Raw genomic sequence first — 26,772 nt, forward strand, 5'->3', positions numbered from 1 at the left:
TTGATCGTTGTTTCACTTTGATAGTTAATGGTGTGTACCTACGCAGGACGTCACTAGCGTACATACTTGATAATTATAAAAAAAAAACCATCTTCTCGTGCCAGCGTCAAAGCTAAATGTTAAAATCAATATTTTTAATCATCGCGCTGTGACCTAAATTAAATTTCACTGGTCGATTTAAAATAGTCGCAGCTCGTTTTTGCTACTGTTTTGCTATATTTAGTTTTTAACGCTTAAAATAACTCGAAATTATTTTCATTTTGTCGATGACAAGTTGTCACGTTAGTCACTAGTGTAAACCCACCGACCACAACAAGAACTTCTCGACACTGGAGCTAAATTATTTCTTGTCCAATAATGTTTTTTTTTTATTTTTGACGATTTTCTCAACTCGTTTGATTTGAGCTTTTCGACTACCGTTTAGCGTTCACGTATAAGTAGTCCACCAAACGATGACGTTAGAATAACCAATTCGGTATGTCAAGTGCGTTTTGTACCCATTGCACTTTGTAACAGTCCCTACCGTCGGTTTCTAATGTACACACCATTTGCACGTTATACCCGTTGTATAAACAATAACAATCGATTCGAGCCTCTTGGAGGGATCGTGTTGGCAATTGTAATTGTGTATTTTATTTTCGAAAAACCTGTGGTGGTTTTGTTCTGTTCGATTTTGTCGGCGAGTTGCATGTTCGGTAGACATATCGCGCAGACCCCAATGTGTGTTTGTTATTATCATACATCATCGAAGGGGAAAAAAACAGTACATTTGTCGTGCGTGGACTATGGAAGGACGTTTGTAAAGTAACGAAAATAATCAGCTACAGTCAACAACAACGCATCAGCCTAATTACGTTCGGCTGAATGATTATTTTCAGACGGTTTTTTTTGTGTGTCAAAGCTCCTCGTGCGCGTGTCTAATTGAACGTGTCCATCCGATACTGTGGTAAACAACTGAGTAAAAATAATAATAATTATCTATTATTATTGTCGTTGAAGTAAAATATAGAAAATTAAAGCCGTCGAAAGTGAATTCGTGCCGACGGGTCGTGTTTGACGTCGACCGTGAACAGTGAGAGGAGGAGTTCTGCGGTGTGTGTGGTACTGATAGCAAAAATTAAACGATTATCGTCCAGATAGTGTCGTCTTTTGTGTTTAAATACCCTAACCAGAATGACGGCGATTAAACAGATTCGTGAAAGTGTTTTGTTATAACACACATATATAATTTATATATTTTAAAACTGCAACGGTCTTCTCTGCGGACTGACAGTTGACACACACACACGGTGTTCTGCGACATCTGTTCAGGGGCAGCAGCTGTAATCGCACCCGATTCCGTATCGACCTCGTCGTCTGTCCACGGTCACAATACAATCAAATAGAATAAAAATTCACAAATTATCAATATTATTATTACAACAGCTACGATTCCGATTAACAGTTTACTCATCGCATATTTTCCTACGCTTGATGGGTTTTTTCTTTTCATTAATCGCCCAACAAAATATGCGTGTAGATAATAAAAATATTGTGGTACACAACGCAGCGGTACGGCGCACTCTGTGTTATTGCTCTTGCAATCCATGCAGTTATTGTTGCAAAAACCTAGTAAGTGTCGTCGCCTGTCCGGAGTGGTCGATAGACGTGGCTTTTTCGTGTTTTGTAGAAAAAGAACGAAACCAAAAAAAATTACCAATTGCTCGCGGCCTAGTGCCGAGGTATAGGTATGTCACAATCTCCGTCGTTCGACTGGTGTAAATATAAAAATACCGCCTGAACATGATTTATGTTGGAAGTCCGAATGAGGAAAGTGTGGTGGACAAGTGACGACGTCGTTGCATTCCGGCCAACTTGTGATTCTGAACGCAATCGATCAACGTTAGTTGTTGTTGGATTGTAAACGTCTTGGAGAAAATTAACCTATTTCAGATAAAGGTTAAATTAATTTACTCGGTTACTATAGGGTAGCCATTTGAGTTCTAGACTGAACACAGACCGACCAATGTTTATTGCGCTTATGAGCCAAAACGAACATTTCAAATTTATTTTTGCTTTAATCAAATGTCAAGAAATTCTGTTCGCATTATCGAGAGAGTATCCTTACTACTATGTTTTATAATATTTCTTTAATGCCGACATAATATAATTGATAGAATAAGAGTCTTGGTTGAATATTTCTCCGTGTTAAATCAGATAATTGATGAAATAACACAAGCATACAGCGGTATTTAAATTATTTTCTCCTCTAGAAATACAGAAAATACTCAAGATTTTATGACAGCCAACAACAAATTTTGGGTTAGTTATAAAAAAAAATCGATTGAAACGATTTTAGTGTGTTCCTTGGATGTCATCCCTGCTCATGCCGAATTCAGTCAATCGTGTTCGGGCGACAAAATTAGATTTTCCAAGTTGCGCTTGCAACTTGTCAATTCAGATTTAAAAATTGTTTTGCATGCGAATGACATTCAAAAAAAAAAAAAAAAAATTGCAGAATATACGCGATGGTGAAATGTAAGTGTGAGCTCGCCACTTGTATTCGTGTAAAGGCAACAAGGTCATATGGAATCATGAACGACCACTGCTGTTAATAACCGGAAAAGATATGTTCAGAGTAATTACTGATTATCTCTTTGACCGCCGCCTAGAGCTTGAACTACCGCCTCTGTTACATTAATTCGTGTACTTTGATCAAGTCGTTTTTAAGAAATATACAAACATAAAATTTATTTTTTCTATGTATGTGGTACTCACGTGCAATAGTACAAGCGCATTTATTCGTTCGTCCAAATAATTAATACATTTTTTTTTTTTTACAACCGAAGTTTTTTTAGATGTGTATCAGTCCACCCCCTTCGTAATATCCATTTTGTCCGTATACCGTACAATTTTTTACAGTCGCCACATATCTCGTTTTTTTTTCCAAATTTTATTTCCCTATTAAACCGACCGTTTGTCGGTTTTTTTTTATTTGTACTCTAATACATTATCGCATAACCCTATATTTGTGCAATATTTCAGGTGTGCTGTGCCGCCCCGTAACTTCGGGGTTAACCACCTATATACACGGTGTTTGTTAATTAACATAAAACCGTGATGCAAATTTCCTACAGTGGATAATGTATAATAGAAAAAAAAATATTACTTGCACGAATTGTATGACCCGTGTGAAGTGGTACGAAACGAGTTTATCAACCGAGTGCGGTAAATTATTATGAATGTGAATCGGACAGAACACTGCTGTGAAGAAATTGACTTGTAGCCAAATTATCGCAAAAACGGTCACGTTGTTGACGGTTTAAAAAAAAAAAAATCATACACTCGAGGGAAACAATAAAAATAGTATAATATCAAAAACAGATTACTCGACGTAACGTTGTTTTAATAGCAATAATGCGAGCGGCGTTTAGCAAACAACCTGCCAACGAACGACGCCATTATTTCTATGTTTCTTTTGCGAATATTTTAATTATTTAAAACATTTTTTTTGCCACTTTTTAAACGGTTATGTTCTGGTCGGTTGCAAATTTCTTTCCCAGGCGCGCTATTATCTACTTTTTTTTTTTCCTTTGAATAATACTGTACTCCGGGGCGAGGGACTCTGCTTTGGCATTGCTTCTCCCCGAAGCAAGTCTCGTTTATTATTTAAGCAAAATAAACAACGCATCTAACTTACAATTATTAAACATTCATAACATGTATCCTTGCAGTACAAGGACGATTTGTTTTTTAAACGGTAACGTTTTATGGTCGGTTTCCCAGGCGCGTTATAATCTACCCATTATCGGTATTATCGCGGTATTAATAAAAACAATTTATATCTTATTATTGTCGCTGTATTGTACAGCGGACCCGTCAGTCATCGACCCGACATTAATTGTTGTATATGAGAGGGACGTGCCCATTCGACTCCCGTTTTACAAAAAGGTGAATTCCCAAAGGCTCCGGTTTTTTACAACACAAATTCCTTCTCGTCAGCGAGTTTTTTATGGAAAGAAAACGACAAATTTCTATTTTCTCAAAAATTTTAATAGATTTAACAGGGGTCGCTATCACTTTTACCAAATTCGGAATTCGTATTGATAACTGATAAGGACGGCAAGTCTCCGAGTGTTTTGGCACTCGCTCGCTCGGCGCCGTCCCTTCGCTCCGCTAACTAAAAAATACCCTAGGTTTGTAGGCTACAGTCTAGGAGGAGGTTACATGTTTAAATTTAAGTTTTAAGTTTTTTTGAAAAGTTAAAGAGACTTGATATTACGGTGGTAAGGATTCCTGAAAAACGTCACCCCCGCTATTTTTTATAATTATTATAATTGTACGTGTATGATATTAGACTGTCGAAGCGCCAATTACGGTTGCGGTACTATTTTCGTCCACGTTTAAATATTTAACGACTTTGGCAAAACGGTCACGTTATAAAAATAATTATAACTATTGTTTTTCCTTTTTATTTATTTCATTTTTAATCGGTTTGGGGTCGGCACGTGACGCACGGTAGACTATATGAATGATTAATTCGTTAAAAATACATTGTTTGTGACTTGGAGCATTATTTTTCTTTCGGTCAGAAGTAAAATTTCGAACATAGCGTTTTCATATAAATTGATGCACAGTACCTAGATTCCATAGAATAAGAATATTATTATTGCATAGGCGAAGGTTGCGTGAAATTCTTTAAATCGTCATTATAATGACCGTATAATTTATGGTTTATGTTTTTATCTGTTCCATTGCCCCCCCCCCCATCCATTGCTTTAATCTCATTAGTAATTTACTCGACACTATCTACTATGTGCGGGTCTGGTAACCATTATATCATTATTATTATTAATACAATATTATGAAAAATCGTTACCTACGCTTTTGTAGTATTTACGAGCTGAGGATGTTCGGAAATTTTAAAAATTCTGTAAGTTCCCTGAGAATTTTAATAAAAATTATAAACTTTACTTGGGGTCTGTGCCTGATGGTTACTGACATTTTTTTAAAGCTTGATCGAGTTTAGAAAGATTTGAACTTCCCCAGCCCCACTCTAGTTGTGCCAATGAATATTGAATATGTACATTAATTAATAATGCGGAGACTATAGATATTAAGACTGGTTATAAGACGGTTTACCTTTTAGAAGTTGTACATGTAAATAACACGTTTCTAGTAATTTTTTGTTGGAAAAAATTAGATATTGATTTTTTTGTTGTATACAGATAATTTAGATAAATTTATTACGTTAAAAGCTATTCGGTGGTGTTGACGACTCTGTTGTCATTGGAGGGGGATAGATTTCCCATTATAATTCATTCAGGCGGCTAAACCGAAAAATGACGTGTTTTTGATATTTATACGCATTACATCACAAAAATATATATTACATAATGCTAATGATAAATCGTTAACGCGCTCAAAAGTATTTAGGTGATTTAACAGTAGCTAATTTTAATTGCTTATCTCTGAAATGTGACGATAACATCGAATACGAAGAATGAACAAAAAAACATGGTTTTGTACTTGAAAAACATGTTATTGCATTATGTTTGTTGTAATTTAATTATTTTACATAGGATGCGTTCATTTTAATATCTTGCTATCTTGGTAACTACATTTTTTGGCGGGAATATGTCTGTAATATTGGTGCCTTGTACGAAAGTTCACTTTCAACATCGTTTTCATGTTTTACATTTCAAACTATGCACAGATCAAGGTTCAAGGTCTCAAATATACTATACTGAGCCAGGGGAAGTGATTGTAGATATGTTTTTATACCTAATGAAAATAGTACTCGATTTGCGTGCGGATATTTAGAATTTGTAAAAAATTCTTCAATCCAAATTATTAATCAGTCAACCAATTTTGTCGTTTCAATTCATACAGTACAGATTAGATAAATCTAATCTGTGCTCACAGCAAGGTGCATCTGCGGTTGTAGTTCTGACACAACCGGTTAGATTTTTTTTTTTTAAAGTATAATATTTTTATTATGGATTGTTCGACGATAATACATATATATATATATATATATAAATGAGCAAGATATTATATTATGGTGAACGTGCATAACATTATATACAAATTATTTTTAAATAGTTTTCTAATAATAGACGGCTGTTTTAATGTCGGTTTCCCCTTTCTCTTTCTAGACATATTTATGTAATGATAAATAATAATAAATCCTCGCCGACACTACGGGCATCGGCTTTCATTTGCTCGTCCGTTCGGTTAATCTTTCCCGACATAGGACAAGACAAAATGTCAGTTTGGTTATTGTAATGGTGTATTTTTAAATTAAAATTAAAATTCTTTATTATTATTATTAATAGAGATATATTTGTAATCATTATTAAAAAATTAAATTTTCGTTGAAATGTTAACAAACTATGAGGTTTTATGATCATTCAGTCAATTTATTTTCCGAAAACGGCCTCTTGTTTATTTTATTTAATAGGTATATAGAGGCCGTTGTTTGGTTTTAGAAAGTGAGCATCACTGTAGTCACAATTAAAACGTAGAAGGACAACAAACTATAGATACTATCAATTAGTTTAATATATTACTAACCGTACTGTTGTACAGCACCATGCTGCTTTATATTATATTTGAAGTATTGTGAACGTATAAAAACTTAAAGTAAAATGCATCGAATAACATCCATTGTCTCGTATTGGACTCGATAAGTAAGATTTTTTTTTTATTTGGTAATTTTGATGGTTAACTTTAACTTGACTGTAGAGTTGTGAGTCCTTGCCTTATAATTATTTCAGTTTATCTCGCCATTGGTAAATAACTTCACTTGGTAATTTGACGTACAGTTTGCGTATTTGATGTATGTATTTGTACGGTGAAAACGCATTCTTGCATTACTCGACAGTCATAAAGATTTTTTTTATTTTACAAATCTATCTTTTAAATTTCGTTTTATCAGTATTTTATTTCATTCGTTGACGTTTGAAAAACGTCTTCAAAACGTTGGGTAGGCAAACGAAAACATGTTATGATTTCTTTTTTTGTCGGAGGTCAGGGGTGAATCCTCGTCCGTTGCGCTATTGTCGTTTATTGTCGTTCTTATTTACACCGTGTGCGGCGGAGATCTGATTATGTAGGGCGCGCCGGCTATTTCTTTGTACGTATACGGTTAGTGTAAATTCGGACTTCCTTCCGTTGGCTTTGGTCGTGTCCAGCGAGTGGTGCCAAAAAATAAAAGTCAAACAAAAAAAAAAAAAACAGTCGCCATCAAACCGGCTGGGCCAACAACAAACAGCTGTTGTCGTCCGGCGTCGTCTGTCTCGGGTTTAGTCTCAACCGGTCGATATCCACCACCGGCCACACCCGTCGCCGGTTCCCCTGTCGCATGCCATTTGTTTGTGCCAACCACCGCCCCGTCGCCGGTCTACGGTGCAACCCTGTATAGTATTATCACGGCAGAGGCGGCGGCGGCGGCGGTAACGACACGGGAGAACCTTGCCCTAGGTCGTGGTAACCGTGTGGTCGATGCAGTTGCTGTTGAGGTCGTTCACTTCTAGCGCGCCCGTCTGACATTGAACCTCTCCAGTACGACGGCGGCGCCACCTCACACCGTCATCCAGAGAAAGTGGTCGCCGGTCACGCGAGCCCCTCCCCCTCTTCCCTCTACCCAAGCCAAGAGATCACTTAGACTTTAGAATTAAGTAGATTTTCGTTTGCATCTTTAGTATTATATATACCTATATAGTTCTATCAAGGTGAGACAGTACGAATAATATATATATTGTACGTATGCTAAAGGGGAATAGAGTCTTTTGTTAAAAAAAAAAACACATTATTGTAAAAGCAATATTTTCTGGCAGCTTCATGGACGTTATTGAACTACATTGTGTGCTTAACTAGGATTACAATATATTAATTGTAATCTTTTAAGATACATTTTAGAAAACTTGTTTGTGCGCAATGCCGGGTGGGTTTGTATGAACGTTTGTTTTCAAAAGTTAATGAATCTATTATAGACATTTAGTGAATCCTAAACACGATCACTGTCCAATGGCCAATGTCCCATACGTGGTGGTACATAGTATTTATGGATTGATATATTTGTTACATGCGAACCGTGAACGTGGTCCGTTTGGTATTAAGTTTTTATACACCGTTAATTGTGTATACATTTTCGTGAAATTGGGCATAATATTTGTGAAGAAAGAAATATATATTTTATCTTGTACCAGTTCCCAAATGTCTATGAAAAATCAATTACAATTAATTTAAAGCCGTTGTTTTAGTACAGAATCAGTTGTTTCTCTATAAATATTAGGTTTTTTTTTAGTTGCCTATAAGGGCGCCCACAGGGAGGGACAGGAAGGTGACACCTCTTCCTAGCTTCTCTGCAAGTTATAAAAATGGATATCCAATATCCCAAATTTATCAAATCTATTACAAAATCATAGGCGCACCTCTCCTGAATTTTCACATGCCAGCGCCTTTGGTTGCCTACCAATATTTTCAGTGAAAATGAGTGTATTATATATTAATGTTGAATGTTGAAAACAAAAAAAAAAACAAACGGCCTAACAAATTTAATCGGGTTTGAATCAAATGTTTTAAATTAAAAACAAAACAACGTATAAAATATTGTTTGCAGTTATATCAGAAGGTCGAAGATGGCTTATATGGCTTTTCCTGCGCCGCCATTGAAGTGGCAGCCATGTTATGTGTATAGTGGACACTAAATAATGGTTTTGTTTTTATAAACACCAAAACAATGTCTACCGAGCAAATGGCGGCGGCGGCTGCGAATGATATAGCAAGCATAGACATCCAATAATTGAATATAAATTATAAATCATATAATATTTAATATTTCAGTTTTGAGAAACCATAATTATTACGGTTTCTTAAAACTGAAATTTTGTTTGGTCTTTTCCATCAATCCAAATTTTGTTATGTATTAACCCCAATGTCTGGACCGATGGAAATAATTTTAATAACATTGCTATACTTGTTGAACAAACAAATACCAGTTCAGTGTGTATGTGCACATTTTTAACTAGTTCCACGTGCAAACAGATTACTAGTGTTCCGGTAGTGTTTGTTGTTTATCGTTTGATGTTTACGAATCAACGTCGATGGCCGAATAAACCTGTTTCAGTTGTTGTTAAATACCGCGTGACGACTTGGACTATTGTCGGACAGAAGATGTATGAAAGTTGACATACCTATTGCAATTTTTTTTTAATCATAGGCTTTATCCGAAGGTCGTGATTCTGTCGCCGCCGGTGTTGACTACACACAAGCGAGCGGATGTTACTGAAATTGATACCAATAAAAAAGTGTATGGTAATAAAAAACCACGACAAATACACGAGATCATAATTAAATTTGTTTTTTTCGCAAGCCTTTTTGGCGATTCATTGCGGCTGTCAGGCCGGGCTTTTGTCAAACTAATGTTTATACTACAGAAACGTACTCAATTCTCAATTCAACGGCATACTGAAACTGCTTCGTCGAAAAAATGAAAATCAAGCTTAACGTATTAAAATAAAATAGTCACTTAACAATCTAAGGCGGTTAAAGGGTATTGCGGTTGATAATTAAAAAAAAAACGGTATAAAATGACTGTAAATAACACATTTTTAGACAACAATTCTCTATTTGGGGTTTTCTCGGTGCAAAGAATAAATATTACTCGACATTTCTGTCAGTTCTCTGTCTCTCTCTCTCTCTTATGTACCATTGTATGCACTTTTACTTTCATAATGCCATTGGTTTATTTTGAGAGGGTGCCAACACTTAGTATACCTTATTATTTACATGTAAAACGTTTTGACGGACTGATCAGCTGTGACCGATTTAATTACCAATAAACAACATCCGAGGCCATTTTATTTTATGTTATTTTAAAGTTAACGCCTATGCTATTCGAACGCCATTAAATGAGTTAAAACATTATTGTGTATTACTCGGTTTCTAAAGTTTCTCACAGAAAATGTGTTCATCTTGCTAGTTGCGTTCTTCGACGACAATTAATAATGTCTTTCCAAGATTTCATCCGCTGTAACATTGATATTGTATGTAGTTCCTTTTGTATTTCCTTTGTAATTTTTTACTGATATGATGACGTCATATTATTATGCTGTAGTAGCACAATCGCGTATCACCACGTGTAATGGTTTTTATTTTATGTATGACCGTTATATTAGTAGACACAAGCCGTCATTGTAATCATTGTTTTTGTTTTCCTTAAAATGATTCACCGGCATCGGACGTGCCAGTCTTTATGTTATGACGTTAATAATTATTATTATCAGCGAGACCAAATAGTTTACATATTATTATTATACTTACCTAATAGGTAATGTTTTTACTTGATATTTTCTCTTCACAAACAAAACCGACTTATTTCGGTCTTGTTCGACTATAAACAGACAACACCCAGATCCTACATTCAGTTTCTGTGATACTCTGTATACATACTATAAGAGGTCCAAAAGAGGTTTATATACACATATTATCTCTAATCTCTATCGATACTGGGTCTATTCAATATAGTGATATAACCACATATTAGATTATCTATCATTTATCTAATCTGTGATTTAACTCGCAAATCCTGAAGTTTTTCAGGTTTTCTATTGATTAGTAGAGCTACAATTTAGTGGTTCATTTTGTTGTTTTGTTGTATCGACGATAAGTTCATAGTGCTCGCGTCACGTTTGTTTTTTGGTTCAAACCAATACTTGGGAAAAACAATACAGCGATGGTACGTGTCGTTCGATTAGGCCGTTATAGGAGCAAGTTGGACAACAAACTACCAAGTAGGTTTTTGTGTATTAAAAATCGAGTCGATGACGATTAATGGCGTGTAAACTCGCTCGTTTGCTACCATTCTAACCGGTTTTCCGTGGACATTATTAACACGGTGTAGTTATTCGTTTTAGCGGCCTTGGAGAACGACTAGCTGGAAGCACAGTCCAATAAACTTTTTTCGATTCGTTAAAAAAAAAAACAAAGACCAACAGAATATGGTATCCGTAAGTTAAACAATGTATAATATAATATGTTGTACGGTGGCGCGTCCGCCATAGAAAGGGTGGACATGTTTTTTAAAATCGGTGCTATCTAGAGATTATTTTTTTTAACTCCGTTTTGACGTTAAACGTAACTCTATTATAGTATTGTATTGATTTTAGTCGAGAATATCTACTGGACACCATAGAAATATCGGCAGTTGGCTTAGGGTTATTACAGTCGTATTATATACAGTAGAAATAGACGTTTAATATCTAGAATTTCAAATATAATGAATGAATAAATCAAAAATGGGGGTTTGCTTCTCTTGTTTTTTTTCTTTCTCAGATTCACTTTGTAACAAACTGACTTTCCAAGTATAATTGTATCTAGAGTGCTTTTTTTGCAAATGTTCTGAAAATACTTTTTTGTGCTATTGTTCCCTAGCGCGAAGATAGTCATTTAACATTTTACACGGGTTATAACTGCCTACCATAGCCCTACATAGTAGGTTTATTAATGCAATAACCACCAAGCCTTTGGGATAGATATGTAAACTATGCCGAAGGTGGGTTAATAATATTGTGTACGCTTGTTATGGGTTTTTAAATGTTTTCACCGCGCCATTGTATTAGCCAGCACAGTGTGAACACTGTAGTATAACATTGTGATCAATACATTTTTTTTTTACAAATGTTAATCTTTCTTTGTTGGCACAATATATAAATTAATAATAATACCATAATAGGTATAGTTAATGTTGATAGAGACTGTGTGCGTTAGGTTTTCTATACAGTAAAATTGCAACTCAAGTTTTGTATAAAGAAATAAAACCATCTGCTTGAAGTTAAACGATTTTCAATTTTATCATTAAAATTTTTGATTTTAAATAATTTTGCATAACATTAACTTCTGTACATGTTTTTTATATATACATATATAAGTGATATTTTAATTAAAAACGAGTAAAACTTCTATAAGTGTTCATAAGTTATAACTGTCAAAATGTTACACTTATGTTTAAATCGGACCATAATTATCGTTTTATTTTCTGTCCTCGCATAAGTATAATAATTTGCGTTAATGCAATTATGTTTAGATGTATTTTATTTAATACAATATTCTATGTTTAGTATTTAAACAATGTAGATAGAGTGTAACGCATTAAACAATTTGTTTAGTATAATTTCAAATAAGTTTTTAAAAATATGCGTTGAAATATTGTGCTTACACGTGTAACTACCGATCAACAATAATAGTATAATAAATATATTATTACTGTACAACGTCAACGTTGCGACAAGGCATTATTAAAAAAAATACCTCTAAAGGCAACTAATATATAGTAGCAGTAAAATGTTATTATCTTTATTAAAAACATACGATTTCCTTTTATACGTTGGTGTGTTTTACAACTAAATATGGTTGCAAAATTGTATAATGAATTATTAATTAAATTGTAATCGTAAAACTGGATTACTCAAATCTTATTTGTAATTATTTAATGCGTTTTATACACTCTATCTACATTGTTAAAATACTAAAGACATAGCATATTGTTTCAATTAAAATTACTGTAAAAAAATTACATTATAATACCGCAAATTAAAACGAGGACAGAAATTAAAACAATAATAAAACAAAAATTACTACAAATAAAAATGACTTTCCTACGAGAATTTCTTTTAATTCTTAAAAAAAAACTTGAATAATTTATCCGAAAAGTTTGTAGTTATGAATTAATCCTTTTGGCCTCTAAGGCAACTAAAGTGCCAAAGATAGTTCAAAGTTACAAAACGTGACGTTAGTCTGCACCGTTGAACGAATTATATTAGACTTCGTGAAGTACTATCTCAAAACTATGTTTCTACTGTCTGTGATACATTTTAAAGAGAAGGACATGGTTTTTCTATGTACTTCTATGCCTACTGCACATTGACAATATTGATTTTTTTTTTTTTACATTTGAAAATTATCTTCTCACTCGAATGACTCGAAAACTCTTCGGGTTATCTTCAAATGTGATCAACTCGCGCTCTATTATCGATTATTACTATATTAATTATTGTACGCCCAAAGGGACGCCCACTCGTTCGTCGTGGACGCACGTGGGCTATTCCTCGGATAATAATTATATTTATTCAAATACGATATTATACAGTGGGTAATACAGGTAGTGTTGGGGACCTAACCGACTTTGGCGGGCGTCACACGTGAATATTATAAAAAAAAAATGTACAACGCGCAGCAGCTGTGTACAATATCCACACGTGTTACGGCACTGTCATACAGTAGTGCTACAGTGCACGGTTGTTTGTCTGTACTTAGCAATGAATAATGATTAATTAACATTAGGTATTATTATCGCCATTGCCCTCGACGGTGGTGCGATGAGTCACCGGCGGAGAGTTTCGCTCGGGAGATCTCAATCTGTGGCGCCGCGCACCGTTTGTGTCCCGACAAAGTTCTTTGTGGCCTTTGTGTACATTTATATTTATATAACTTTTGTCGAAGAGCACTGACTCCGTCTAGTAAACCGTGTGGCGATGACTTCATTTCTGGAGAGTCTATTTTTTCTTATATGTTTTATGGACGATTGTCAAAAAAAAAAAAACACAAAAAACGGGTTCCCGATATTGTGTTGCCGACTATAACAAAAGCAGCTGTATTTATGCATATATATACATGGTAATACTCAAACCGTTACGTATTGAGGGCGGTCAACAGTCTTACTTAGCAATAACACTAATATAAATGTATGTATACATATAAAATATGTGTATAATATACAATATATTTATCATACCAGGTCGTAAACTAAGCACGACCGAGTTCCTGCCGGACGTTTATTGTTATTGCCGTGGTTTCGTTTCAGATTCAAAAAAATGTGGCCCAAATCTTAAAACTATAATAAACTACTTTGTGTTGCACGCCTAGCCAAATTTCTGTAATCATTAAAATTCGTTAGGCGTCTTTAATATTATTTTTAGTATTGGGCATTGGACATTGACTTGATTTAATAACTTTTGTCTTGTGTCACACTTGCAAGAATTAAAGCGAGAACCCATGATTCCCTGAGGCGGTATGACAAGTCTTAAGGGCCCAATATTTTTAAATAATCAATTAAATTAAATAACACATTTAAATGTTGTACGTCAGTTGTGGAACCCATTTGTACTTGTATTTTTTAAGGACTTTTTCATTTTTAATAAGTTCTGATTGACGATTATGATTTTTAAAAATGCTTTTGGTGGCCTATTTTCACATATGGCGAAGACCCAATATAAAAAATCGTCTCTGAGACTCATCCAAAGCTTAATCCCAAAGCATTATTTTTTTAACATTTGTCTTCTTCTTCGGCCCAGCCTCGACTTCTCTTTTATCTGTTTTTTTCCTTTCTTTCAACACACGTCAGGTTCAATCGGTTCTCCTATTTTTGCTGCTAATGGTACTGTACTACCACCCACTCCACGCATCAATACTCACATTACAGGACTGGACTACTTTCATTTAATCTCATTTTATGTGAAAATATTGCATTGTAATTAAGCGTAAAGGGCTTAAAACGGTTTTATTTCAAAATAATCCTCGCTACACATGTGCTGTTTCTTTCACAAGCCTATAATAAATATACCAATCGACTGGTTGTAAACGTCCGCCTTGCAGTAACATTAAAAACGAAACGTCCGTTAAACCGTGTTACTGTCGCCTGAATTGATGTACTTAGACTTGGCACTCGCCGAAAACATGTAGATAATTTTTCTTTTCTTTAATTTTAAAATAATGATGTTCGCGCGACCATTGCAGTACTGTCATAGTTATTTTAGCGTATCCTGTACAACGCTCGTTTCGTCACCCTTTTGAAGAAAAAAAAATGGCTAACGATAATGTAATTTATTGACTTGATATTCGCCTCGCGTCTTCCCGGCAGTTACAGGCGGTTCGTATTATTATTATTAGGTGTATTAATTTCGTTTTACATATTTTGAAAAATGACACCGCGCTCCGCCAGACAGGCGTGGGTGCACACACTAGTCGCATTCGTTAATCATAATATGTCTCGCCGGAAAAAAAAATATCTAATGTGTTAAATCCTAATTTTCCAGTCAAAGCAAACAACTAAAACATATTTTATTAAACAGAAACAGTGCTAATGTTATAATTTATTATTAAAAAGGCAAATGGTGGTTTTTTTTTACTAAACATTTTTTTTCTGAATTGGAGATTGGTACGATTATCTCTTTAATAAAAATTAGTTGTATTTAGTTAGTTTTTCATTTCATCCTATTTTCTAATGCAAACTTAGGAACCTATTATTTTAATCAAATAACTCATCTCTAATAATTATTGGTTATATGTTAGTTAAATAAATCTGCTCTACGAGGAGGTGGGGGTCTTAAAGGCAGATTATTAATGTTCGGTATTATTCATGTGTTAGAATTGGAGCGTTCATATTTTTATAGTTTTTCTAATGAATTTATTTAATTTTTATAATAACTTAATAATTTAGCCTTCATAGAGAAAGTTGTAATAATGAAAGCCTTTAATAAAAAAAAGTTTTTAAAATCCGTTCAAACGATATATCAGAAAACAACTTTCGCCTCGTAAAAATATACATTTTAAAATAATGTAACACATATGCCATTTAAAATTAGTTGTCATACTTGAATGGCCCTCAAATGAATTTGCGTCTAATAGTGTAATTTTGTCGCCCTTTAATAAATGGAGCTCGGCTCTTTCTCTTGGTAAACACGGTCAATGGGTATAACAGGGCGCAACGGTCATTCTGGGCCATACCGTCTGTACAGGGTGGACTGAAACGAATGACTCGGGCAATTATTTATTATTATTATTTCTGGCCAACCTTGTGTGCTGCTACCTTAACGCCGGTGGAGCACCGGGTGTGATCGACAAAACCGCCACAGTGTGATTTATGCGTGTTAGTCTAACACAAGATACATTTATAGAAATACGGTTTCCAGGTGTCGTCTCTGCGCCACCGGTAGTTTCCAATTGGCAAAACCCAGGCAAAAACGCGATTCCCCCAAGGTATTTTTTTTTCACTTGGTTGCCCGCCGCCGATCTTAACGGGTACTCCATTCTTTAGTCGCCAAAGGAGGTAGTGTAGACGATGATACTATTGGGCGACAATTTAAGGTGTATACGGCAATGTTACACCCAATACTCACTGAACGGATGAACCGACTGACGACACGATAAAACGAATTGCAAATGAACAAAAAAAAAAATAAATAAATAAAGCTTGGCCTAACTCGCCTAGTTGGACCGTCATTGAAAGACATTACCTACGCGATAGTCATGAAAGTAATGGATTGGTTGCACTGTACTTGAGCTCAGAGGTTCACGATGAATCCAATGAACCGAGTCGACCGGTATCCACAGGAAGTTATTGGCGATTTCAGCGTGTTTCCTCGTGGGAAAAACTACATTATTATTTTTTATTTGTTATCACAGAGTCGTTGCTCTTCGGCCGAGTTCACACGACTCGTCTGCCCGCCAAATATATATCGAATACCGAATATTCGCCTATTCGTGTAAGTAGACGAATATGCCTTATGGTGTACACGTGAACACGGCTTTACGTGTGATCCGAAAACAATTTAATTAACGTCAAAAACTGTTAGCAAATAAGTATTTTTATTTGCCAATTCGAACAGTTTACAACGGTGGTTTGTATAGTACACTACACGCCGACAAGTAGCGGGCCGGTTAAAAAAACTATGTACGAAATGGAAATTTTCTCTTTATCAAAAAAAAAAAAATTAAAATCTACGTGGGTTTAACGATTTTGCCAAAAACGAAAATATTCATATCTCTCGGGTTTCGTTCTGGGAATCCGATTATTGTGTTTTTACGGATTTTATAGCGCGCTACATTTGTGGTGTACATAATATTATAGACTATGTAGTACGGTCCACGCAATAAATTCAAGTTATGTGTGTACTTAAAAAGCTTTCGACGGTGGCGTCGAACGGTTTCCGAGAAAAACAAACTAACAAACCTATTTTCAAGTTTCTTTATTTTTTAGGGGTATTGGTCGTAGGAGATGGTACCGACCGCAGTTCCAGGGCTCGGTTAATATTATCGAAAACAACAAAATGTGTGTGATATAAATTATATTATTTCAGGATGTTTTGCGTATTACTTGTGAATCTCGTATTCAACAAATAATTCCATGCTTTTTTCTTTAAAAAAAATATGTATTCTTGTTCTTTATCTTCGCCTTACACTCCCAACTACATGGTGTCGGCCACCCTAGTCCTACACCTCCATAAAGCTCGGTCTTCTACATCTCGTTTAATAACTCCCGCTACCATCATATCACTCTGTGTTCCGTCCACCCATCTTTTGTTTGGTCCAAAAAAAGTAAAAGAAATTATTCATTCTAAATATAGTAATGCTAAAAAAAAATAATTTTTGAATGGCTAATAGATCTTTATAACAATATAATTTTGTTCCGAGTATAGTTTTAGCTTCTTATATTAATCTTTATACTTTTATAATAATTGTGCTATAAAACTTGTTTCGATTTGTAAGGGTAATTGTAACTCGCTTCCATCGCCACAAGCAAATGCTTATACAAGGTAGACAATTCAAATGTATAGTGTACAACTTGTATATTTGATTTTTATAAAATAAAAAAAATTGGTGTTTGTGAACTATTGAAAGGAAAATTTATATTTTAGCTTGTTGTCGAAAATCAACCGCATTTGTTGTGTGTCTGTTGTGTGGCCTTTGTTACGGTTAAGGTCGACCGCATGAAAAAAAGGTCGTTTCGATTTTGCGCTTGTTTTTGCTCATCTCGTTAAATTGTCCGTACAAAAGATGGCGTTTATCTCGAAGGTCATGCAGGCACTTGAGTGGCATCCGCCGTGAAAGTCAAATGAGCGTGCGGACAATTTTGGCAACTCGGGACCGAAGTGCCAAACAATATCAATAGTAATAGCATTGTGAATACCATCGTCCCACAGAAATCCACGTAGAAGCTTTGTAAATGCTTGAAAACGCTAATAATTGTTACAGCCGATTAACGGCCGTCATTCGGATTCGTAATTTATTGTCATTGTGCTGGTTCACAATAATAATAACAACAAAAAATATTTGGTCACGACACAAAGTATAAATTCTTCACGCTTCTGGCTGTTTGCCTGTGACAATAATTAGTGTTTTTTTTCTCTGTGAATTTAAACAAACCTATTAACATTGCACTTATTTTGGGAGACGCCCGAAAAGTGTATAATAATATCGACGCGAATTTTTTACAAGGCCGCCCCGTGGGGACTAGCGGGTCGAATAAAACGGTCGGCGGGTGACACGACCTCGGCGTGTTGTTAAAAATCGCTTCAAAAATTCATCGAGAGGTAACAGACGTGTAAAAAAAAATATATACAAAGGTTTAGAATCTCGATGAATTGTATATTGCATCTAATAAAACCGTTACATATTGATACATCTTGTATGTATTTAAAAATAACATTAACGGATGACAATAATATAATATTATATTGGTAATTTGGATAGTAATCGATCAATTAAATACAATTGAGACGTATTGCCACTTGTATCAATTGTGTAACTTTGATACTTGGCATCAAGTTCAGTCTCAGTAGTCCCGTATCTGTCAACTGCATGCCCATAAAACAATCGGATGCTCTCCGATATTATTATTTTAATACTATAAATGATGGACCTTTTTAGAAAGCGTCGCGTCGGCTTGTAATTCATTTAATAAATGATTATTTTAAATAAAACTACTTATTGAAATAACAAATGTGTATTCAAACAAATGACTCACAATGACTGTTCAAACACAAATATTTTAAAATATTGTTATTATTTGAATAAAATATCAAATTGAATAAAATGCTATCAATAGTTTGTTTGATCTCCTCGTACACACAGACCTCTACGCAAAATTGAAATAACTATTATCGTTTTATAGTTTTAATTTCTTCTTTTCTATTGTATTATTATACACATTACACATATCTATCAAATATCAATTATATAATTGTGTGAGCTCGTTAGCTACTGGCCTTTGTTCAGTCCGGCGTAGAAACTCACAAATTAAGCATTTTATATTTTTAAAAACGTCACGGTAAGTAGTTAATTTACAACCGAACGTCGTAAAAAGAATTGACATTTTTTTGTTTGAACAATTCAGTATAGGCGTGTAGGTTGACATCCTGACCTATCGACCATATCCTCGGTTGGACTCTGTCCCAAAGATGTGCACTTATTGGATACATTACTGTGTGATAGTGTCTATAGGTAGGTAATTCTTCTCTGGCAATGTCGTTTCAGGCTTTAAAAAGAGGTGCGAAAAATTTAAACGGGTAAATTTAAAGAGTATAACCGGAAAAAATAGTAAAATTCGATTTTTCTTTACCTTAGTTCATTGAGCTTTACATATAAGTAGAATATAAGACCAATATTGAAAAACCTAGTACCCATTCAATTTAACCCAATACAGCCGCCTGTATATCTGAGATTTTTTATTGCAACTCGCCGAAAATAGAAATTTATATCATACACATATTTATGATTGCAGCACGGCTTAGATTTTTGATGCGATAGTAGGTACATTATATGTACATTTTTACAACCGCAGTGCATCAGTAAGTGTCCTCACGTTGTTTGCCAAGATACCGTGGTGCTATATAATCCGTATGTATTGGTGTAATTTAGTTTATTTTATCTGGCGACAGTAAAGCTATACCGTTAAACTCTATTTAAATTCGCCGGTGATTTCAATATGTTCTCCTTGGCGCCGATTTGTTTCAGACTCGCGAATCGATCGAGTTGTGTTGTAGTGTGACTTGGAAGCGGGATCGTTGTATAGTTGCTTTATTGTTGTATTACTCTAATTAAATCTAACCTAACCAACGCACCCCGCCTAACTTGACCTGATGTCTATAGTAGTGACATTTGTGTTACCCAAATATACTGACTTCCAGCACTCGTCTGAACGAACAGTGGTTGTGTCAGGCTATCAGACTCGATACATTTTGTTTTTTTTGTGACTTAACCAACGCCTGTATTGATATAGAGCCGATGTGTGTTACAGGTGGAACAACGGGATGTTCCGGGTATCGATTGCGCGTACTTGGCCATGGACACCGAGGAAGGGGTGGAGGTGGTGTGGAACGAGGTACAGTTCTCCGAACGCAAGAACTACAAGGCGCAGGAAGACAAGATCCGGCAGGTGTTCGAGAGCTTGACGCAACTTCAACATCCCAACATCGTCAACTTCCATCGGTATTGGACGGACACCCACAACGACAAACCCCGCGTGAGTCTCACCTTGTCCCTGAATCCACAAAAAAAAAAAAACCTCAACTCGGTCGGGCATCCCTTTACTATGGTATTGTGGGATCAAAAAATACCCCCCCCCCCCCGATACAAATGTTAGTTAGTTAACTCGGCTAGTCAAAGGAAGACAAACCATATTGTAGTAGTGTATTTTCTATAAATATGAATTTTCGCCTTGTCTTTGCGATTTTAGTTCCAAGTGCAGGGCCTTGGGATGTATTTATTTGGCCCGTTTATTTTATATCGCATACTTACGGTTATTATGTTCAACCCAAAAACAGAACACTAAAAATCTGTTTCACTTTTGACTAATGGCTTGTCAACGAACTATGGGCGATAACGTTTTTGTGATGAATCCGATTTTCAGGTCATTTTCATCACAGAGTACATGTCTTCTGGCTCGCTGAAACAGTTCCTAAAACGCACCAAACGCAACGTGAAGAAAATCTCGTTGACCGCTTGGAAACGGTGGTGCACGCAGATCCTATCTGCCCTAAGGTATGTTGAAATCGCTAGGATGGCTCCGATCCTGTTGGTATTAGGATCATCAGACGTACTATATCATTGATTTATTTTGTTTATTACATATTAATATTATCATGTCGTTATGTACCGTGTTTATTATTATTGTGCAATGTTAGCGTTTATAATAATTATAGAGAAAAAAAAAAAAAAGAGTTTAGGAGGTACGCTAATTATTATTATTATTATTATACTAATTTAATAATACTACATTCGAATGGAAAATATTAATTATTTTGTATATTATATATGTGTAATAATACATTATCACGATGACGACGATGAATGTAATTAATGCGAACGTGGTAATTGTTACACAACATACACCGCTACCAATAATACTGCTACTTCAACCACGTGGAGGCGATGGAATTTTGCAAAATATATACATATTAGAACGAGATTTGTGTGCAATTGGCGAAGACTGTGATGATTTTGGCGGAACACGTTTTGACGATCGGATAGCGTTGAACAATCCAAACGGCGGACACTATTACACACACACTCACACACACACACACACACCACGTATTACCTGTAAATGTAATTGTATTTTTTCAGAAACAATAATTCTATGTATAGTTATGCACTACACGTACATGTACATATGCGAAAAAGACAGGAACGCGCCCCCTCGATAAAACTCTACCACTTACGGGTACTGGGCTCGTTTTGTTTAACTACCGCCACGTCCAAGGGATTCGCACGACAACAACCGTATACCATATGTTATAACATAATGATAATTGTATACACCATCGTACATCGCCGCAACAACGGCGCTTATTGTTGACAACATTATCATGTCTTTTTTTTTTTGGGTTTTGTTTGTTTTTTCGTTGTGTTTATAAATGTATTGCAATTCTCCGTGTATATTTTATACTATTACGTTGTTTTGTACTATACTTGTGTTGTGTACGAAATTACTGACTATAAAAATATATACATATTGTATATAGTTTAGCCGGTGGACGACCGCGCATAGTGCCGGGGACCGGGAAATGGTATAACCGGCAACCGGTACACAGTATTATGTAAAATAATATGGATGTGGGTTAAAATGTGCTTTTCGTAATATTAAATATATATATATATATACATTTTTTTTTTCGTCGTGTAGAGGTATATAACACGTCAAAAAAAAAAAAAAAACCCACAATTTAACACGAAAACGAAAATGAAAAAAAAAAACGCTATCCGGCTTTGACCGGCCACCACCGCCGGCCGTCGTCGAAAAGCAACAAAAGTTATGGTTTGTTTTTCAGTTACTTGCATTCATGTTCACCGCCCATCATCCATGGGAATCTGACCTGTGACACGATATTTATCCAACACAATGGACTCGTGAAAATAGGATCAGGTAAAGTACCGCGAACGTGCGTAAAAAAAAAAAAAAAAAAACATGCTATGTAAGGGAACATTAATTGAAAAAACAATTATATATATATATTATTAATATACAATACGATCGTATAATAATATACATTAGTATAAACAATATAATATCATGGAAGGTGATGATATTTTGGTATGACACGACGGAAACGTCAATTAAAAAATAGACAAATTTTTTTTTGTTTTTTAACAAATTTATATATAATATTGTTATTTTCAGTGCCGAGGTATCGACACGCGTCCCGCACGGCCGTTTGTCCAAGGCTGACCGTTCTAGACAATGACGATTGTAGGGACCGTCCCCATTAGTTCTGTGTAGGATTGTAAACGCGTTCGCGATGTGCACTATGTGTGTTCGGCGTTAAGGACCGCGTGGGTTGTCCAGGGCCGGTCGGCCGGGTCGAACGGGCGCGTGCGGTTCGGTCGAACCGAGGGCACGGCCACCACTGCAGAGGTGTACTAATAGAAATTTTTTTTGTTTATTAAAAAAAAAAAAATACGATACTCTAGTGGCACCGGACACCATACACGTTCACATCAAGACCTGCCGGGAAAACATGAAAAACATGCATTTCATCGCACCCGAATGCGGAAGTGAGTATATATGATAAAATATATATATATATTATACCGTAATCGAATAGCTTTTTTGGCGTGGTTCCCAATCGAGACGTCTCAACCGTATGCCACCCTTAAAAAGGTTTTCTCGTTTGACTTTGTAAACCGTGGCCGCCAATCCATTAACACTGCCGTTTTCGGATCCGCGGCAAACAATCTCCTCGCGTGTATACCCGGCCCCGTGTCTGTCTTTCCCGTAAAAAGTGAAAGGGGATCCGGTGGATTTTTATTATCGATATTAATTTTGTTATTATTTTGCACTAAGCAAACGTAAATCTCTTGCGGTTACAAGGAAGGGGCAGTCGTCCGGTGTTTTCCGTAACGTCTATAATCTTGTGTTTTGCTAAACGCGACAATCGTTTTCAGACTCTGTCACGCCGGCCATCGACATCTACGCGTTCGGCATGTGCGCGCTGGAAATGGCCTCGCTGGAAATACAGGGCAACGGCGACAGCGGTACGCTGGTCACGCAGGACCACATCAACCGCACCGTCGAGTCGCTGGACGACCCGCTGCAGAAAGACCTGATCTATCAGTGTCTGACGGCCGATTTCCAAAACAGACCGTCGGCCAGGAACCTGCTCTTTCACCCGGTGCTGTTCGAGGTGCACGCGTTAAAATTGCTCGCGGCCCACGCTCTAGTTAAGACTGGTGAGCAGCGACCGTGTGTGTGTGTGTGTGTGTGTGTGCGCCGGGTTAGGTTGTGTAAAAACCGCCGCGTTTGTCTTGTGTTTTACAGAACATTTCGCCGACCGGCTGTCCGACGAGGTGTACCCCCCCGACACCGTGATGGCCGAAATCGCGCACGAAAACGACCCCGGCCGGGCCGCACACGTGAAAATGGGCGACGTGCCCGACAGCAACAAACTGGAAAAGTTCGTCGAGGACGTCAGGCGAGTTCGGCGGTGGCCGTTGTAAACATAATATTGTCTGTCGTCTGACTGGGATATCGTTTTTTTTTGTTTTTTTTTTGCGCCCCCTCTAGGTTTGGCATATACCCGTTGACGGCGTACGCGTTGGAAGCCGGGCCCGTGCGGTTGACCAACTATCAACCGCAAAGCCCGACCGGTTCAATGGACCAGTCGATCCAGTCGGACAGGATCAGCGTTGGGCCGTTAGACGTGGAAGTCAGGCGCGTCGTCAACATGATGTGCAACATCAAACCCAGGGACGACGCACAAAATGACTTTACGGTCAGTACTCGCCCGAGGGAATATGTTCTCTGTCCTGGACAATCGTCCAAAAATTATTGTGTACACAAAAAATGTCCTTCCCGGTTTCGGAGCTAAAACAACCGGGAGCGTACACTCGGTCCTACCGTCGTCCTATACGTAAACAACGTGTTTACGTGATTTCGCACAAAAAATTTGAGTTAGTCTTGTCACCGAGCCGTGATTGATAATATTAATTATTATATAACTTCGGTCATTATTATTGTTTGTTTATCTCTACTAAACGTGTTTTCAGAAGTAAAATAAGTTGAACAATTATTATTTTACTCAATCGTATTCATTTGTGTTCTTATCGTTTTAACAGATAAACATGTTCGCCAGTGCACAATTAGTATATGCATTGAAGAATTGGGGGGGGATATTAAAATCGATTTAGAAGTGTTAGATTTAACATTTTTTTACTTGGGAGGTGTTCAAATTGTTGTTAAACGATTGGTAAAACTAGACGCTTGAGTTAACTTTTATATTTATCGTTGTATGGTGTAAATATTATATTTTTAGTAGTATTTAATTTTGCATCGTTTTTGTGTATAGAATATTTTAATGGTTTAACAAAAAAAAATAAAGTAAAAACCGCGTTTTTTTTCCTACAGATGACGATTTTGCTACGAATGGATGATAAGATGAATCGACAACTGACGTGTTCCATCACAGACGCGGACACGGCTTCGTCTCTTTCGCAGGAACTCGTTCATTTTGGCTTTATAAATGAAGTAATATGAAACGAAAATTCATCTCGGCAGTAGAAAGAAAGGGGGTTTTGTTTGCAATTTTTTAATTTTTCTCGTATTGCCATCCTTGTAGGCCGACAAGGATAAAATCTACGTGATCATCGAAGAGACGCTCGCCGAGGGACCGCAATACAAACGGGAACAGTCAGCCGAACCGACGATTCTCGCCAACAATCCGCCCAAACTGCAAAAGCAATCCGCCGCGAACGCCGTCGGCTGTGCCTCGACGGTTGCGTCTTCGCTCAGGCCTAGCGTCATTCGTTCTCCCGTCAAACGAGACGGCAGTTAATAATAGCTATGTGGCCAACACCACAACGTTGGCCACTCGGTTTCGTTTGTTTCGTGTTGCCTAACAGCTAAAACGTTTACAGATTCGTCGTTTATAATTCGTTTCTTCCGCGTTAATGTATAACGATTAATAATCAACAAAACTAATTCCCCTCCTTTCGCGGCCATTGTTAATTTGATCGTGTCATCGTCGTGCCGTACGCGTGTCTGCGTACGGCAAAGCCGAATCAAACGCTACCATCCAAAATATATATATATATATACCGGAATATATGTTTAGTTTATATAATAAGCTTTTTTTTTTTTTTTTTACCGAATTAGTTACACGTGATTAAAGCAAAGTAAAAGAGTAAAAACCTCGTATGTTATCGTCGTTGGAGGTACAGCTTCAACAGCCCCATCTACTTTTTATTGTTGTTTAAAAAACGCAGTCATTCCATGAGAAACTTTTTTTTTTATTAAATTCACTCAATGTGTTTTATAATAATTATTCTATTCTATTATTATTATTATTATTATTATTATTTTATTATTATTATTATCATTATAATTATTATAATTATTAAATTTTTTTTTGTGCTTTTGTGCTTTTGCGCCAAGGGCGTTTCGATATTTGATTTTGTTCACAATCGTCGTTTAAAAAATACTTAGTTGTTTTTTTCTCCTTAAAGTTCTTATGTTCAGTTACCCCCAAAATAGTATCGTCCAAAAAAATTACAAAACCATTGTTTGTTTAATAGGTCATAATTGACCTGCATATAATTTCTATTCTATATATGTACAATTAACTCGTTATATACCGATTTAAAGCGCTGGCCTAACAACGGCACGTGGATGAGTTTAAAATGTGATATGTTTTTAATTTGAGAAGAAAAAAAAAACAGAAATAACATTATAGTTATAAGCTTTATTATATCCTACGAATGATTTTTGAAAACTGATAAATATTATGTGTAAATTATTAATGATGAATTAAAAACTGTGATACTTACAAACTATAAAGTTCTATTTTTTTACTCTTTACTTTTAAAACGTTTTGATTTTTTTTAACAGCATAAGTATATAAAAAAATCAATCAAGTGAGGCTGTGGCATGTTTTAAATTGTCTTCTGACCGTTTAATGCAAAAACAAATTTCCCTTATTGGTCGGACCATGTTTTATTTTAAGCATAATGCTGGTAACAGTTTTGTACATTGTTGTTTCCAAACTTCGACTGAACAACACTTATTTTGTATCTATTTTTAAAAGTTAACTTATGGAAGTGTTTTGGAAATAATGTCATATCCTTTTTTTCATAAACCTAATATTTAACTTTTAAAGTCGTATTTTTTTTACTTTTTAAAATAGCTAACATTTTTTTACGTTATTCTTTTCAAAATCTTATACGACATTGTCTCTGATTATGTTGTTATCTTTCGATTTTATAATGGGCGTTTTTGCTCTAACATCACTATGGACTGAGTAAAACGCATTCTGCTTAGCTGTGTTTAGATGGACTTTTTTTTAAATCGTTGTCAATGGTAGTCCGAAAAATAAATTAACTACTAAACAAAGATTCCTGATTACTGAACTAATAATTACACGTCACAATTAGATATTTAAATTAAGGTTTTTCAAAAAATTGCCTATACCTAACTCCTTAATAGTCACGTCCTCTTAAAGTTACCAACAACTAGTCTCT

The 26,772-nt window shown here is 35.8% G+C and overlaps 1 protein-coding gene across 2 annotated transcripts in view; it reads left to right on the plus strand.

The window, feature by feature from the left end:
• LOC126842682 (nuclear receptor-binding protein homolog) overlaps positions 1–26,080 on the plus strand; it is a 44,947-nt gene extending 18,867 nt beyond the window's left edge. For both annotated transcript variants that reach the window (XM_050579768.1, XM_050579769.1), the window contains exons 2-10: positions 20,060–20,284; positions 20,672–20,802; positions 22,092–22,186; positions 22,732–22,815; positions 23,206–23,490; positions 23,579–23,732; positions 23,825–24,032; positions 24,665–24,784; positions 24,876–26,080. In XM_050579768.1, the coding sequence (XP_050435725.1) occupies positions 20,060–20,284; positions 20,672–20,802; positions 22,092–22,186; positions 22,732–22,815; positions 23,206–23,490; positions 23,579–23,732; positions 23,825–24,032; positions 24,665–24,784; positions 24,876–25,091 (1,518 nt within the window). In that variant the 3' untranslated portion in view covers positions 25,092–26,080. The remainder of the gene's footprint in view (positions 1–20,059; positions 20,285–20,671; positions 20,803–22,091; positions 22,187–22,731; positions 22,816–23,205; positions 23,491–23,578; positions 23,733–23,824; positions 24,033–24,664; positions 24,785–24,875) is intronic.
• Positions 26,081–26,772: the final 692 nt, after the last annotated feature.

The sequence above is a fragment of the Adelges cooleyi genome, unplaced genomic scaffold, assembly GCF_023614345.1.
Source record: "Adelges cooleyi isolate 19-005CV unplaced genomic scaffold, UGA_ACOO_1.1 ACOO_flye_CR_arks_rails_tigmint_CR_PRNA_574, whole genome shotgun sequence".
Classification (NCBI taxonomy): Eukaryota; Metazoa; Arthropoda; class Insecta; order Hemiptera; family Adelgidae; genus Adelges; species Adelges cooleyi.